The sequence below is a fragment of the Daucus carota genome, chromosome 7 (assembly GCF_001625215.2).
Source record: "Daucus carota subsp. sativus chromosome 7, DH1 v3.0, whole genome shotgun sequence".
Taxonomy (NCBI): Eukaryota; Viridiplantae; Streptophyta; class Magnoliopsida; order Apiales; family Apiaceae; genus Daucus; species Daucus carota.
This window is the reverse complement of record NC_030387.2, coordinates 12350704-12368863: the sequence shown is the minus strand read 5'-3', so window position 1 is coordinate 12368863 and position 18160 is coordinate 12350704. Positions and strand designations below refer to the sequence as shown.

The 18160-nt window shown below is 35.7% G+C and overlaps 2 protein-coding genes across 2 annotated transcripts; one reads left to right on the top strand and one right to left on the bottom strand.

Annotated features, from left to right (window-relative positions):
- Positions 1-1474: 1474 nt before the first annotated feature.
- LOC108193931 (uncharacterized protein At5g19025) lies at positions 1475-6544 on the top strand. The gene is made up of 2 exons (XM_017360786.2): positions 1475-2194; positions 6226-6544. The coding sequence occupies exons 1-2, from the start codon at positions 1554-1556 to the stop codon at positions 6257-6259; spliced, it is 675 nt and encodes a 224-aa protein (XP_017216275.1). The 5' UTR covers positions 1475-1553; the 3' UTR covers positions 6260-6544.
- Positions 6545-8057: 1513 nt separating this feature from the next.
- On the bottom strand, positions 8058-17774 carry LOC108196348 (mediator of RNA polymerase II transcription subunit 33A). Its single transcript, XM_017363599.2, has 12 exons — positions 17361-17774; positions 16656-16766; positions 15448-15795; positions 14508-14827; positions 14313-14404; positions 13864-14221; positions 12828-13038; positions 11559-11673; positions 11223-11384; positions 10445-11105; positions 9890-10096; positions 8058-9336 (listed from the first exon to the last, which is right to left on the bottom strand). The coding sequence occupies exons 1-12, from the start codon at positions 17633-17635 to the stop codon at positions 8225-8227; spliced, it is 3972 nt and encodes a 1323-aa protein (XP_017219088.1). The 5' UTR covers positions 17636-17774; the 3' UTR covers positions 8058-8224.
- Between the last annotated feature and the right edge of the window lie 386 nt (positions 17775-18160).

Here is an 18160-nt window from a genome sequence, read left to right as displayed (position 1 = left end):
TTTAGTTTCCATAGTCAGCAAATCACTCCTCCGCTTCTATCCTTCCTTGAAGTATATCCGCTTCTGAGCTCTTTCCACGTGTAAACTCTGTCGAGTCTTGACTATGTAAACTCTGATCAGACTTTATCAAACTCTGTCAGACTTTACTAAACTCTGATCAGCTTCCAGATTAAACTCTGATGATTCCTGTTCTAAAACAGACTTTAAGAATATTAGTAATCATCAATTATATCTAACACATATCATAGAAACTTGATTAATGATAAATTAATATTTGAACCACAGATTTTTAGTCTAACATAACAACATACTCCCTCCGTCCCAATCAATTCTATACCGTTTCCTTTTTGGGATGTCCCATCATTTCTATACATTCCCAAAATAGCAATTTTTTATAATATAAAACACTACTACACCCACTACATTCTCCCACTATCTCCATTTTATAATAATAAAAACACTATTACACTCACTACTTTTCTCTACTATCTCAAATCTATTATTAAAAAATATATGAGTCCCACCACTTTACCTACTTTCCATTTAACTTTACTAATTTCTTACATTTTTTTTGGTCTCCGTGTCCAATCCCAATGTATATAACTCACCGGGACGGAGGGAGTATATTTAGTGCCTGTTTTATTTGATCCTCTTCCCCAGAGATCTCAAATGATGGAACCTGGGAGAGCCGCTGACTCCAACTACCATCCACGCACGATCCATACTGGATCTGAGCAACTGCCCATCCTACCTCCTCTACGTTCTTAACCGCCCATCTTTGTTTTAATAGAGTTTTTCAGTGATATGTTTCAATCTTCTTCCCCATTATTTAGAAAAAGTGAGCCACCGGTTCGAGTACAAGATACCATCGTTACCGCCTGGACAATTAGACATCCAATCCGTAATCGCAACGACCCAATTACAAGAGCGGAGTTCTACCAACTGAGCTATATTCCCCGAGCCAAGTGGAGTATGCATGAAGGAGTCGGTGTTTCTTTTTCCTAGCGCAGCTGGGCCATCCACTTCTTCTGCAACAAAGAAGTTGTCTTATGTTTTTCTTGACATGTGTAAAAAGTAGAAACATTTTTTAGAAGTTACAAATGCTAACCTTTTTTCGGAATTTCTGATTTTTTTCCAAACACTTTGATCACTTATAAATCTTAACTTACATCTAACTTTGACTTCACTTCTTACTTTAATCGAGAAGACTTATTTTAAACCCAACCAAACGGCCGCTTAATCTTGTGATAATAAATAAAATATAGTGGTACTGGTTTTAATAATTTATAAAAATTTACTACATATTATATTGATTATTTATGAAAAAAACAAATAAAAATCCCTAATATTTTCCAAAAAAAAAAAAATCTCTAACGTAGGCTTACGTAAAATTACCCAACCACAAGGACAAAAGTAACAATGGCTAACGTACGGCATGTGAATTGAGAAGTCAACTAATATGCGCGTTACCATGGTTAAGGAAGCCCACAAAGCATTAAGCCACCCTATATCAACAACCCAAACCAAACTCAACCCAACCCATTTGTACTAACATGCGCCATCCCCACCACCACCACCTCTCCTCCTCCTTGACCACCACCACCACCACCATGCCCAGACACCCATCAAACCCTAACCCTAATAATCTCCCCCCATCATCCTCACCCTGCCACCACCACTCATCTTCAAACATTGGTGACGTCATCATCCTAATCCTAGCTCTTTTCTCAGGCACTTTCTTGATCTCATCTTACTTATCTTACATCGTTCACTCTGTTTCTTTATTAATCCCGATAATATCGCCTACCCTTTATGCCCTTGACTTTTCTCTGTCTATTTACTATGTTTCCTTCACCCTTTTCTTTGTTTCTACTGTTGTGGTTTTTAATATGTGTTTTGGGTCGAGAAAGTGCAAGAGAGTGGGCTGTAAGGGCTTGAAGAAGGCCTTGGAGTTTGATTTGCAGCTGCAGAATGAGGAGTGTTTGAGATTGGATGGGAAGGGGGTGAGGGAAGTTGATTTGTTGCCTTGGAAAGGTGGGAAAGAAAGCAACCCTGATTATGAATGCTTGAGGGGGGAGTTGAGGAAGATGGCGCCGCCTAACGGACGGGCTGTTTTGATTTTCCGGGATAAGTGTGGATGCCCGGTTGCTAAGCTGGAAGGCTGGAGTGTTAAACGTGGAAGGAAGCACAAAAAGTGAGTTTCTTGATTCTAAATTGGATCATGTTTTGAATTAAGATATATACTTTTGAGGATTTTATGCTTAAGAATTTAATCTGTTTTTTATGTTATGGAATGAGTTGCGTATAGAGTTGATTGTTATTGTAATTACGCTGATTTAAAATCTAGGCTGTGATAATGGAGAACTAATTGGAGTTGTTTCGTATATCATGCTAGTGGATTGACATTAACTAGTGTCTATCGAATTACAAAGTATATCATGGTAGTGGATTGTTTAATGAATAGAGACATGTGCTTTTGAGTATATGATGCTTAAATTTATTTTTTTTGCTTTAGTGAGTTAAGAATAGAGTTATCTGTTTTTGTAATTGAATATATAGGTTGTAATAGTGGAGTATTAATTGGAGTTTTTTCCTAGTTATGTGGATAAAGATGTGTTTTTCAGGATTTCATACTTTAAAATTTATTCTTTTTTATTTCTGTTTTAAGGGATGAGTTAAGGCTCGAGTTGATTGTTATAAGTTCTTTTGTTTATCTTGATAGTGAATTGGCATTGCAAAGTTTGTACTGATTAAGAGTAGTTTGCTTCCAATTAGGATCAGTTTTAGGTTTTTTGGGTTAGTTTATGATTTTATAAGCTTGTTGGATTAAATTCTTGAGTAAAAGATTTATCTTTTAATCATATTAGTCAACCACAGTAATTCGAGTACTCACGTTGTCACGCTTATGCCTCGAACCTTACCAAAGGGAAGAGGGATATGCACTAGACTGAGATTTCTCAAGTGATCTAAGTATTCTATCACCTCTGCTGTTTGGAATTCTTGCGTGTTGTAGTTCTTGCAATGAAATCATTTAAGTCTGTCCTTTTGATACATCATACTTTATAAAGGCTTAAATTGATATTGTTAGATACAATTGGATTCATACTTAAATAAGTGAAATCTTTCTTGTTTGTTTTTATTAGCTTTATAGAGCTGATTCTTTAGGATATTAGTCCATTCCTGTAGATTCTTATAGCCTTTGACGGGATACAAGTATACTAACTACTATCACATGTTGAATGTGGATAGAATTTTAAGTACGTACACATATATTATATGAAATTAAGCAGTTGTCGACCAGGATTTGATGATGTTAATTTTGTTTTTGGTTTTCAACAGTTTTATACCTATTAGTGTGAATCTTTGGTTTGTACATAGTATAGCAGAATCCCATGAACGACATTGTAGTTGAACACTCATTTATGCTTGTGTGCAACTCTGCATGTTTCATGTATATTTGTATTACAGCCTTCTTATTTCCAGTTAAATTTTGAAACTAAAAGTTCCTTGCCTTTCCGGATGCGTCTTTCATGTTACCAATTGATAATTTCCCGTTAAATTGAATTATATGTGATATATAGTGACTTAATTCTTCATAGATATTTAAGATTGTATGTTATTGTAATTCTGGAGTCAAGTGGTTTTAAGGGAATATCATCCAAGTAAACAAGAAATATTGCGATATTCTTTCAGCTACCCATGAGCATACTGAATACTAGAACACTTTTCATCATATTTCACGTGAATGCACCAACCTTAGAGAATTGTATTTGATTAGCAATTCAGGTGAACATAATGAATTGTGATTACAGTACAAGTGGACACTTGCTTGGGTGACATACAATTCCCTTTGTCTTCCAACCATGAACAAAATTATATTATGCTGAAAATAAGCAAAAGTTCATAAAATGCTACTAACTTGCTTTAAAATAAAGCTGAAGGAAAAAAAAAGAGAGAGTCAATTTTGATAATAATTCTATTATTTCTTAGATGAGCTGGAGCACAATGATATGTCTATATGAAGCGAAAAATTAACTTTGTAGTAATTTTCTACTCGGGGATAAATATGAGTCTATGACCCCTTGGCAATGTAAGTTAACTTTTATCTTAATCTTGCCAGCACCCAGCAAGAAGTGGCCAATATGATACCCGTCCAAGTGTCAGACTTGACATTTCTTTTTTTGAAAATTTTACATGTTTTTGCCCCAAAATGAACTATTTGATTGTCAAGTGTCTGATATGGATACTCGAGGCTAAATAATGAGTCTGGGTAACATGGGTATTTTAAATAATTGTTGAAGTAGAGATGTTCTTTTCCGCTTTTTAATTGACTACCTATTAAGTTAGTTTGAAGGGTAATTACTTCATGCAGACCTTAAACAGGTAGCCAAATTAAATCCTATAAATTATAGTTGTCATCATCTGGAACCTATGTACTGCCTAATATACATCTCCCAATCATGATCATAGTCTTCAAGATTCCAATAGTAGTACTGTGCTGTTTAGTTTTACACCTTTTTTTCTATCTTTTCCCCTACTCTACTTTTCCATATTGAATTCTGTTCTCAATTTCGTAATTCGGGCTTTTGATGGGATACTATTATAAAAATCTTGATTGAACCTTTATTTTCTTCTATTATACTAGTTACTGTCTAACTAGTTTATAACCCGTGCAATGCACGGGCGGTTATAATATTTGTTATTTCATCGTATATATTTTAAATTTAACTAATTTTATTGTGAAAATAAAATTATGATATTAATGTGGTTAAATATTTTTTTATTTAACAACATAAATTCTTAATAGTTAAGTCCGTCAAATGGCTAATTAAAAATTAGATCGAACATATATATTTTAATGAGAATGTTAAAAAATATTTTTTTTACATGTTACAATCCTTGTTCTAAAAGTCGACGATTAATCACAACTAATCACTGATTAACCCATATTCCGTAATTCGCCAAACTGATTAATTATTTAGTTATTCAATTAATTATACGATTAATCCCCGATCAGTCTCATTAATCTTCGATTAATCTTTGTTCTATAACTTCATCGATTAAGTTCGATTCCCGTTATTTTACAACACTGGTTATAATTTAAAGAGACTTATAAACCCAGATATAAACCAACCAATCAATCTTTAATAAGTTAAAAAGACATTTAAACCCAAATACCGACCCATCATACTAACCTAATATTTAATGTTTTGATTTAATAGATAATGAAAAATATATTATACTATCATGTTTTAAATTAAAGAGGTTCGTGGGTCGAATACCAACCGGCGCACCAAATCAGCATGCGAGTTTCGTGTATCGATTATGAATAAACAGTCTCAAGCAAAAACCAGAAGGGGCGTGCTTTCTAGGGGTGGAAACAGCTTTGTAGGCTACGGTGAAGTTCACAGATTTGGAGCTCTGAACGATGGACGAAGAGAAAACTTTAACATGTTTAGAACGAAATCTACACTTGGAAAGCAAAACTCATTGTTGTCGCCCGTGTAATTGCATAGGATCGGGCTTTTTTAGTTAGAAAATCTAAAAAAGATAATGTGTTTTATTTAAATAGGTAATTTTAGTTTAAAAATATAAAAATTAATATATTTTAGTTAAAAAGAATAATTGGTTGTATCGACAGGCCCATATTTCGGCTCAAGTACCGATCGACCAAACTTTTAATGTTTCGGCTTTAATAGTATAGTATAGATGTGGAGAAAATGGTGGATAGATGCACCATTCATAAAGTGACATTGTTCTTAAGGTGAAATTGTAATGGATGTAGTCATATGAAAGATATCCATCTCGGTAAACAATAATCAAAACAAACTGTGAGTCTGTAGCCAGCATTGGTTTGACTATTTTTCAGTATTATGATCAATAATGGTACTATTTTCTGGCTTTGCACTAACTAATTTAGCCCAATAGCTGTTTTGGTATGTATTATCTCAAAAAAAACAAGCATCTTCACATCCCTTTTGCCAAAAGGATGGGCAATTTGGTTCCAGGTCTGACTTATGCCCATTCTCCTATTGTGTGATACAACATTTTGAAATTTTGCAAAGTAGTACCAGACAACCCATATTTTGGTGAGATGATGTCATCGACTAGCTATTCAATATTCGGTTTGAAGTTTTGAACTTTTTCCTTTGTTGCAATGCCTAAGATTTACATATATGATATGTTTAGGATTGAATCTAACTATGATCATGTGTTTCTTTACAGAAGTATAACATTCAACGGAGGCGATCATCGCTGACTGCCAATGATGGAGCCGTTATATCTCATCTGTCTTCTTGTCCAATTATGCCTGGTGTTTGAGGGAGGTGAGGACACAGCTCCATACAATGTTCATTTAGTAAACCTTCTCAGAAGTTTGAAGACATTATTTTGTTTTCACAATTGTTCTGAAATTATATGGTATACAAAATAGAACAAAACAGAATAAGTAATCAGAGCAAAGATACACTAGGAGATTTGTACTTTGGTTTGATATTATACATTTAGCTTTTAATGGGAAAAGTGGCACTGCTTTTACTTTTCATGGTGGCGGTTGTTTACACTTCCAACTTCGAAGTTGAGTTTTGTAAACACGAAAGTGATCTAGAGAGAGTATTGCTAATCTGAAACGAGCGAGAAAGGTCAAAATCATATTACATTTGCTCATCATCTTGACTTATAAATTAAATAAGTAACTGCATTTTTTTTATCAGCTGATATCTATTTTTATTTTCGAAGACCACAAACATTAAATAAAGTAATGCGCAGTTTGGGGGGAGAAAGAAATGAGAGACGGAGAGAGTTGTAAGCACTAAGCACTCCTTTTATTTGGTGTAATGTTTTCTTTTTAAATTCGCCGTTGTAATTCGGTGTATACGGCACATTCAATAGAATCGATACAGTGTACTGTAACTTGTAAAATGCAGTGTTGTAATTCGTATTTTGAAATATGCTATAATTTAAGAAAAAAGGCCATGTCACAATTTTCACAAGTAATGTCTAAAATATCATAGAGTTATGAAAATATGGCCGAAAATACAACTTAATAATATCATTTATTAACGTTAGATAACTAAGCGTTTTGATTTTTTGGAGAAAGATGCTATATCATGTTGTGTTTAGGTTTGAAAATCGTGCAAAACTCATTTTAGGATTGAAAGATTTGGTTTTTTGAAGTGAAAGAAGGTCGAGGGATAAATTACTATATTGCAAAGTGATAGGTTGAAGTTATCTTGTCCAAGGAGCTTTTTTTTTTGGAAAGAAAAAGTGACAATGAGGACCTTCACCCATAATTTAAAATGGAGAAATGGTAAACAATGAGTTCATCTTAAGTTTAGCTGGAAGTTTCCGCATGCTAGAAATACGTATCAATATCTAAAAGTTTTAAAAACCAAGCGACTTCTCCGAAATCTCATGGCACACTTCATATTTAGGAATGTCATGGTTGTATTGAAATAAATTCCTGTGTATATATTATATACTATATTCAAGATAACACTGAAAAATTAGAGGTTACTGGTGTAAACCAAAAGAATATCTCCAAGTTGTTGTACATGTTTAGTGTGGTTCTTTCACTAAAATTCAAAGTTCAACACCGGTAAATCGCCTGACCATTCTCGACACTCCAATCTGCAGCTCTTTAAGTCTGGCAGGAACTGCCGAACTAGCTCAAGTCCTTACTGATGAAATACTCCCTCCGTCCCCCCAAATGTAAGAGTGAAAAAATAAGAAAAGTGAGGACAGTGTTGAGAACGATTGATATTTAATGTACAAAGTACAAAGCACAATGGAGAAAAATAATGGGGGTAGTTGACTTTTATATTATAAAATTTAACTATAACTGATAAGTATTGAAATGTAAAAAATTGGATAATACATCCAAAAAGGAAATTGTAAAAAAAATGATTGACAGAGGGAGTAACAATTACGATACAGAGGCACAAAATCAGAATACAATCAACAACTTGTGAAGGCTTCTTGCACCACAATCCTGTCACTTGTTAGATATACCAACCGCCCTATATGTTCAAGGGCATATGAGCAGAATGGAAATTAGCTCAACAAGTAAACAGATTATATTTACCAATAGAATTTGAGTCTATCGTCTCCCATACAAAGATTAAGAAACCTAGATATGCAAACATACCTGAGAGCTCGATGACAATACTTCTATTAAAATGATTTGGACCTAAAGAAAACTTTGGTTAAAAAATTAATTTCAACTCTATAGACTACTTTGGCCGATCAGTTCAGCAGCTGCTCCCATTGTACCAACGCCACCTGCTGCTAGCAAAGAAAGAGCAAGTTCCTCATTCCAATGCATAAGCCCCTTGCTGATCCTTTTCAACACTTGTACATCTAGCTCTGACAACCAATTTGGTGTGCATCCTACCATCAGACTCGAAAAACCCGACACATATGCACGCCAAGTGGCTGGATCACAACCGAGTGATATTTTCCCGTCCAGAGCACTTGCAAGAAATTCCATGTGATAGCCTAAAATTTTAGGCCGGCGCTTTGATGCTGACGAGGATGTGTCCACACCCCAAGCGAGAGCTCCACATAGCAAAGCAAAATGTGCTAATGCATATCCGCCAAGCATTGCAACTGCGCCTCCTGCATCATCTTCATGCTGAGATCTATGAACAGATATAAACCATGATGGTAGAGTTTCTTTTATTAATGACTGAACCAACTGAATGCCCCCAAACCATGCTAGAGTAGCTGCCAGTGATGCAGCTAATTTAACCTTTGTCATAACAGTAGCAAGTGAAACCTGCCCATACTTCATTCCATTTTTGGCTTTCTTCAGCTTCGCTATTCGTTCTCTTCGAAACCCATTGCAAACTATATCTTTTACAGACTGCATTAATAGAGAAATAATTTCTTCTCTCATGAAAATTATATCTCTGATGGACCTATACGAGCGCAAGTATAAAATCCCAGGGGCAACTGGGGATAACTCACCATGAGATTGGGATTCAAATCCATGCCCAAGTAACGGTCCAACGCCTCCACTGCTTGAAGTAAGGCTGCTTTTCAGCCCAAGTGCAGCAGTAAAGCAACTCTTAAGAAGCTGAATTACTGCACCATTGTCATGGAGAAAGACAGTACGTGAAGCAGAGAAGATGAGAAAATCACTCCAGCGTTTTGCCTTTTGGGTCCACAAGGATGCCACAATTGGCATGCATGGCCATGGGCAACCGGCTGCAAGGGACTCCAAGGCCGGACCAGCCAGATTGAGGAACCGCTGTGAGTCTTTGTCTAGTTTGTAAGTTATTGTAAGGCTTACAAAGGCAGCCAAAGGCAGTGGAAGCGTTGCCGGTGAACTCCCCCCTGCAAGGAAAAAGTTGTAATCCATAATCTTAGAATAGCCGGCCTCAGAAAAACAGAAAATAGAAATTTGTAACATTCGTTGTAGCCTGTAGGTAGACCAAGTTACCATTGCTTACTATATATAAGGTATTCACAGCTGGATAAGTACACAAAATATATAAAGTTTAATTCCTCCAACTAAATGGTCACATAATTTAATTACTTTTTTCTTCTCCTCAGATCTTCTAGTAAACTGTAACCACTGCTATCACACTTTTCAGTTTAAGCCCTGCATCCTTCTTTTTGCGCTCTATTTTTTTCCAAATTATTTATTCCATTACCACATCCATTCTATTCCACCCCAAACATGGCACAAGTGTTGACATTGATTGAACTATCTATTTATCTATTTATAGATAAAAACTTCCTAATCCTGCAACCAAGACTGTCAAAAGTTTTAAAATGTGATCTAGTATCAAGACCCAACTCGATGTTCTATAACTTGTGTGATAGACTGATGGTCCTTTTTACTAAAAGGTTTTTTGGTAATAATTTGTGGTTTGAGGAAGGTAACCTGCAACAAGGCTTGGCACATCTACACCAGTAGCAGCTAGGATCTTCTTAATTTGTTCTTCAACATTTGCCAGATTTGCAGCCGGACTTGGCCAATCTACTCCATTCATAAATACTGGTTTCCATACACCACGACTTACTTCCGCCGAAAAGTAACTTACGATGGATGCTAAGGATGCAGGAAGAAAATCAGCTAAATCTTTAAGCCCTGCCACAGAATGAAGAAATTTTTGTAATCATCAACTTCAAATTCTGTCTAAGGTTTCCAGAAACTGCAGCAAAACCCTTTGTGTTAAATCAAATGTACCAAGAGTATTGCAAAAGGATCACAGATTGGTGACTGCAAACAAGTTGGGTTCAGACAAAATTGTCATGATTCAATAAATGAGAGTTCAGCAGTTGAGTGGAGTGAATTTTTGAATGCAAGCAAGGAGAATTTACTTTCTAGCATGTGTGAAACTGACAAGAATCCATAAGAAAACCTCAAATGTTGGTAAAACTCAATGTACTTGCAGCTAATAAAACAATAGATCAAATACTCATATCAGAGACTAACCTGTACACAGTTCACGAGGGGAAAGTCTTCCATGCGCGCATGCTGTTAAAGCAGCATCAACAACAAAAGGAACAGCTTCAAGAATATCCCAACCTGCTAACATAGGCCTTGAGCCTGTTTCTTTACCTATTTCAGATGAGGCAGTACTACCAGATATTGCGGATGTCATAGTCTGGTTTCCATTATTTATAATCTTCTTGAACATCATAGTAAGAAGGTCATTTACAATCTGATGAACAGGAGTTCCATGAACAAGGCCAGAGAGTGGTGAAGCGATGCATGCCAAATGCTGACGGTACCATACTTTTAATTTTGGAAAGGTATCAACGAATATGGGTTCAGATAATGACGAATTTGCATCAGCAGCAAGTCTCCGCCTATTTTGGTCCCAGTAAACATTTTCATTGCATACTAACTGGGAATTTCTTACTTGTAAGAGGTACTCAGGAGTAAGCTGGGTTCCTACTGGCGGTACCTCGCCTACTCCATGTTCTAGAGGTGGATGATTAAATCTCCATAGCATTAGAAGAAGTGCAAATGCATTTGAGAATACTGCATGGGCAGAAATCTCTTCTCCTGTTGCTGAAGTCCATGAAACATTTGGCACACATGACCCAAATACTTCACAGATTGGCATCAGCGCACCAGCAAGTTGTGGAACCTAAAAGTAAGATCAATAAATTAGAGTTTGTGCTAGTGAGACAGAAATTTTCAGAACACTACTGAGCATATTTATTATAAATATACATATGTGTACACCAGTATAAGCTTCACATACCAAGCCATGCAAAGAGAATATCTGAACACAGTCAACTGTTGCTATACCCACAAGAAGGACATTCAACATTGGAGCATATCTTATCAGATGGCTGTCAGTACCAGAATAATCAGCAGGAACAGGAAGACACAACAATCTTGTTATGAAATAAACAGTGTGTTCCTGAAAATGTCAAAATATACTACAGTTACCATATCTGCACTTCAACATGGCTAAATAAAGAGAAGATAATGATGTTGGCTTCGTTGACCTAGTAAAGCATGCATGTCCAAGAAATTAATGACTTGTTTTATTTTATGTGGATGATCCTATTACAAATGCTTCAGTGTAGACTACCTGAACATTCCAACCACAATTTAAAGAAGCACCACAAAGGATAGTAGCAGCTGTTGTCTTGTCATCATCTGATCCTTGAACGGCAATCTCAAAGATTTTATCAAGTTCTGCGAAGCTTCCATCAAATTTATGAGCTTAAATTTCAGTTGCTTAACCTTGTCTAATCAATAAATGAGAGCATCTGATATAGCCAACAGCAGGAAAAAAAAACGTATAACTGAAGACCTGGCTATGGACAAGGATATATTAGTAAAAATATTTTCCATTGTACTTTCTTACATAGGGAGGCAGGGGGAAACTATTAAATATTTATAGGTTTATTAGCATCATATGCGAAGGCAGAAACTGTCTCCATATTTAAATATAGAGTAAATAATTTACATAAATGATTTTCACATATCCATCCTTTGTATCGAACCTATGAATATATACACCGTTTTCTATTCGTGTTTTAATAGTGACGTTGTGAATGGGATCAAAATATAGAAATTTGTTGAGACATTCTACAGTTAAACAACTGGCGCTTGCTGTGAATACTATAATGTCATTGATCTTTAAAGCTTTCATGTCCAAGTCCAAATATGAAAATAGATATACACATTGCTTCAGTTGGTGTTTTAAACATGGTTAAGAGGCACAGTAATCAACTAAACACCAAAAAAGTAGCTAAAATATGTTATAGTAATAATAAAGACTTCATAAAGTTCCAACATGTGTAATGTAATACATACAGATCTAAGGGCTAAAGGAGTTGGTGGTACATATTTAGTAATTGATAAAACTAGTTTACAAAAATAAAATATTTTCGCTTGAAGAATCTGCGAAGGACCTCCACTCAACCAGTTAGATGTTAATGACCAGTATTTCTCTATTACCATGGAAGGTTAAAACTTGAAAAGGTCCATGGACCCATAACTTGAAGCTTTCCAAAACATTAGTATATAGATATATGTCACTTCACCATTCTTATTTATAGTAGATTAGTTGGGTGACAAGCAGGGGGGCACAGGTACTTAAAAAAAACTGAAAGTAAAGCTTAGTTTTGAAATGTTCCGACACTGAATCAAATTGCTCAACATCAATGAATTTTTAGATTTATTGTCAGAAAAGTCTGTGTTAGAGTAACGTACGTAGATTCAAATGTTATATAGGACCTTAGTAGTAATATCGGCTTTGACATAGAAGAGTGTAACATTGATCAGATGACTGGTGTAGAAGATTACTCTATGACAATTACAAAAATGGATACCCTAAGGGCCTTGTGTATACCTTGAAGCCGGAGATGAAACTAAAGCATTAATTACTACTGGAGTTAGTTGACCCCCCTTCATGAATGATGACCAACCAGGAACTTGGACAGGCACATTATGAGATATTTGGTCTGTAAGTCCGTTCACATAACCTGGCCAAAAGTACACTGACGTGTCTAGTAGTTTTCGTGCGATACAAGCCTCAATAATCAAATGGTGCAAGTTTCCAGCTGCAAATAAAAATATATGCTAGTCAGTTTAGACATTATCAATAAAGATTAAGAATTCGAGGGAATTTCAAGTTCTATGCACAGAATTCGAGGGAAGTTCAAGTTCTATGAAAATAAATCTACTTTTGCTTTTACAATAAATTACCTCCTTAAATAATTAGGCACATGAAGAATTAAGTGTGAAGAGACAATTGTCCAATAGGTCGACCTTTATCTTTTGTTTCTGTTCTTGTCTCATTGAAGTGCTCATGTATGAACCCTAAGACAGTTATGGGTGGTGATACTACAGATGTTAACTCGCCTGTTTCATAAAATGGGTTCAATACATCTAATATCAGGTCCGTTTCCAACACCTTTTGTTACTCATTTTATATGCATATGCCCATTAACCCAGGTAAAGATCTTAACTAGGCAATATCGATCTACCTAAAGATTTTGTCATTTGAAAGATAAGTCACGCTAAGAAAATTCATTCACTTAGGGGACGTTTCGTTCATGATTAATGAGCCCGGTTAACAGGAATCAAAACCTCAAACCCATGTGTTGGTGTTTGGATTAGCAATTTTGTTGTGGGGAATGGGAACCCCATTCCCACTTGGTGGGTAATTCATTCCCCACCCCTTGGGATACCCATTCTCATACCTGCATTCCCATTCTTGATTCCCATTTCAATCTACCATCCAAAAGCCCCCTTAGTGTAAACATCTACGGTGGCATATGCACTACAGGCGCCAGACATAAAAAAAACTCACATGTGAATATATTCTGGAAACTGAAACATCAGATATTAGTGATCGTACATGAGTTACGAAAGATACCACTTACAACATTTAATAGACGTGTCTTTTATGCTGGCACAGTCAGAGTACGCATTGCCAGCATTGATGGTTGCTATAAACATCATTGCTTTTGCTGCAGCCTGATTGGCTGCAGGGATAACTGATTCAGGTGGAGTCAACAGAGTCTTAAAATCCCCCAACTTCTGCAAGCAAGTAACCAAGTCTCTACGCCGCTTTCCAGGAACACGTTCTTTACTGTGTTTTTCATTGTGGACTTCTGCCTCTGCAGTTAAAGCAATTTCCTCTTCTTTAATGAGATTAACTATGACGAGAGTTGCAATAGACAACAACATGCTCAAGCGAGTGACGAGGTGTGGCACAGGCCCCTCAATGGGATCTCTTTCCTACAACATTGATGAAGAAATAAGATTGGAACAAAATCAATCAAAATTTGTTTATAAATTTTAAGAAAATGATAAGTTAGAAAAACCAAACCCTTTGAACAAGGCGTAAAGCTGCCATCCAAAGACCTAAGAAACAGTCATACCAAGTGCTACCACTCATTGCTTGAAGAGCCTTTACAGAACCTGACATATACGAATCCAATATGTTGGTAGTTTTAAATTTTCTTATGAATGAATAATACCATCTTTTGCTTCTTTCATTGATTAACAGTAAAGTAGATTTTACCAGTAACAATCTCAATGGCACTAGTTGCATTGACTTGTGAAGCATCCATTGCATCTTCTAGAACTAAATCAAGAGGTAGCCAAATTGCAGAACGACTAGTTCCATGACAGAGACCTGCAGAAGAAGCCAGAGGATCACACGCGAGTATCTCTTGGAACTCCTGAAGATAACTTGTTTTACATTCTCGGGACATGACTTTGCGAGTAGCTGATATCAATTGGACAAGAAGCTCCGGCGTCATAACTTTTGAATTTCTCAAGGCTGATGAATTAACTATAAGCAACTGTACATGCTCGATGAAATCTCTCCAATGTGCAGGCCTTACAGAGTTGCAAGCAATGATCAGGATCACGGTAATATTAAGGGCCCATTTGGTTTATAAAAAGTAATATTCACTTAAATTTACTGCTATTACTTACAAGTAAAATGCATATTTTATTGTCTTTTATGCTACTATTAGCTTGAATATTTTTTATTAGTAATATGTAGATCATGGAAGTAATACTAATAAATAAAAGTCAAAAGAACTTCTAAGTAAAGAAGAAGTGCTAGAAGTTACCTATAAAATTTTAAGTGTTCATTGATATGAAGTCAATTGTAAAATAAAATATTACTGAAGTACACATTTTGTACATCTCAAAATTTAACTTACAAGTCAAACATTAACACATAAGTATCTTTTACTTATCAAACAAACAGTCAATAGAATTTATCAGTAATTTAGCTTATAATGTAAAACAAAGATGCCCTAAAAATATTAAATAGTTACGTGATTCCTACATTCCTATAGAGCCATCTCAAAAGCTTTGAAGATGACAGGTGATAGGGTAAGTGTTCTCTATTAATTTCATGCATCAAGTTGACCAAATTAATTTTTAATGATCAATACTTCATAGCAACAGAAAACTGCAAGAAGTTGGAAAACGAAAGAAATATGTACATGTTTCTGCGTGCCAAATGAAGCATTCCAAAAGTAGCTTTGTTTTGCAGAAATTGACCAAATAACTCTATGGCCATCACAGTATTAACACTCTTCAATCTCTCCTGATGGGTGGTCCTCTTCTCATTATAATTACCTTGACCATCTATATCCATATTCTCAGGTTTGAATATCCATCCGAATTTTTTCTTTGGTGCAAGTTCCAGCAACCCTTCATCATCCAGTGCGGCATCTAGTAACTGCCACGCAATTGAAAAAATAAATTCTACTACAAGAATACCAGGTTCACCGGCTGGGACACCAAATAATTCAGAAAGCTGGAGAACTTTGTCAACAGAATTGATGATCCTGAAAGTGTGAGAAATTTTTTAAACTATAAACAGAACTGCAAACAGAAAAATCTTTATTGAAAGTCATACTGGACAAGAAAAACTAATACCTTAAACTCCAAAATAGGTACATATACTTCAATAAGTAGGCATATCCACAAGGAGGTAAGGTGGAGTATAAATAGGCACATTGCATCAATGTCACGTGGATCAAAATATATCAAATAGAACAAAACCACAGATTATAGTCATAACTAAGCGAGTGTAGTACTCACAAGGAAACAAATCTGACAAAAAGAATTTCTATGAATGTCTAAGTGATGCGCTGCTCACCTCGTTAGACTATTGGTGCATAGAACAAAGGTCTGGTGTTGTAAAGTATTGCATTCAAAACATGCTCAGGCCTTTTCAAGTGAAAACAGGTATGACAATCACGTACTTGCCCATGTTCGTGTGCATATTCTAATTAGGTTCACAAAGATATTCCCTAGATTACATAGTCTAAGGAATGAATATCTTTGTCTCTTGAGCATAAGTTCTTGATGTAAGTCCAAAAGTGATTAAGCATCCCTACCCTTTTTTTCGGTTTCATACATAATCCATTATATAAAATAGAATTTGATTTAGATTCGTGATCAATACTAATTTTGTAGAGAAAATGTGAAGTGCCTCTGTATATTTAGCTTTGCTTACATACCTGGATTTAACGATTCTGAGTGATACAGATACCAGGCTAATTCAAAGATATAAGAGTGTATAATATGATGTATCTTAATACAATTCAAGTTAAAATCATTATAAGCACTTCCATCACCATACATGCTACCTGTTGCTAATGATGTTTTAAGCATAAGAAACACAGTTATGATGATTACTTACATATGGCTATTCGGCCACTTCAATTGCGATATGAGAGTGAAGGCATGCCTCTTGAGAAGTTCCATGTATAGCCTAAATGCTGCAGGCTGAGAATGTCGCTCTGGAATAATGCTGAAGAAAACAAGGAATAGTAGTATGAGATAAGTTGTTGTAACTATAAACAGACTTCGCGCAAGTACTTGAAAACACATCTTCATTAATGATTGTTAGCAGTATCAGCAAACTATGGCACTCAACGGCAAGATTACAAATAAAATATGGCAAGCAGATATCAAACTGCATAATACAGCTTTTTTTTCTTATGTGTTGCTCGGATTTAACCATCTTTTTCAAAGCCTCACATGCTATTTCACAAAACCAGCAGTCATCACAAGGAGGAGGAATTAACAAAATCAGACATCATTATGATGATAATAATCTTTTACAAAACTATTGAAAACACCATCAAACAGCAAACAAATAGGCTGAAATTTGTCATCCCAGCCCAAACAGAAGTTAAACTTCAATATATACAAATCAATTACTTTTTACTTACATAAGATCATTGTCATGATCTACAAAAACCCATTTCTTGAATCAAACAGTAACAACAACAAGAAAAAAGGCAACCAAGCACAATTGCAGAAAATACAAAAAACCCATTCACTAAAACCCCACAATACAAATGAAACACAAAATGACCACATCAAACAAAAACAAGCATACCTTTTGGAGAGCAAAGCAAGAACAAGAATAGGAGGCACAATATTAAAAACCAGAGCTTTTTCAAGAAATTTCCAAGCAACGGGGACATTATTATCCCAACAAATGTGCGAGACCAAAAGGGTGGCGAGCTGAGGTGAGGGCAAAGAAACCCCAGCAGAGTTAAGATTAGAAGAGAGCTGTATGGCCCACAACATAGGATCATCACCCTTGTGTTGTGCAATCTTTGTAAATTCAAGGACATTGTCCCAGTTTATTTGACATGATGTTATAGCCATAAGTGATTATAGGACATATGTTTGTTTTGGCACAGAGGAATGTGAAAAATGGGGATTTAGATTGAGAGCATATGAATGACAAAACAGAGTTTCAAGGGGGGTTGGGGTTTGAGTTTGGTAGTACTTGGATATGCACAAGTTACAACTTACAAGTTACAAGTGGGTGTTTTCTCTCATTGTACTGTGCTCGTGATTTGGTGAAAAGCCTGGAATACTGTCTATCTATAAGATCGAGTCACGTGGGATGATCAAATTTCGAAGAAAAATGTCCATGGGCCTGTTTGGCCAACAGAAGCATAAGCTACTTCTGGCTTCTGCTTCTCTTGATCCGTTTGTGCAAAAAAGTAGAATCACTTTTAAGAAGCCAAGAATGTTAGCTTCTCTCTCACACCTTCTGTTTCTTTTCCAAACACTTTATTAACTTATTTACTTCTCACTTCTACTCCACTTCTTTACTATAAGCAAGAAGTCGTTTCTTTTAAGCTAACCCAAACGGCCCCCATATCTCACGGAATTTAGAATAAT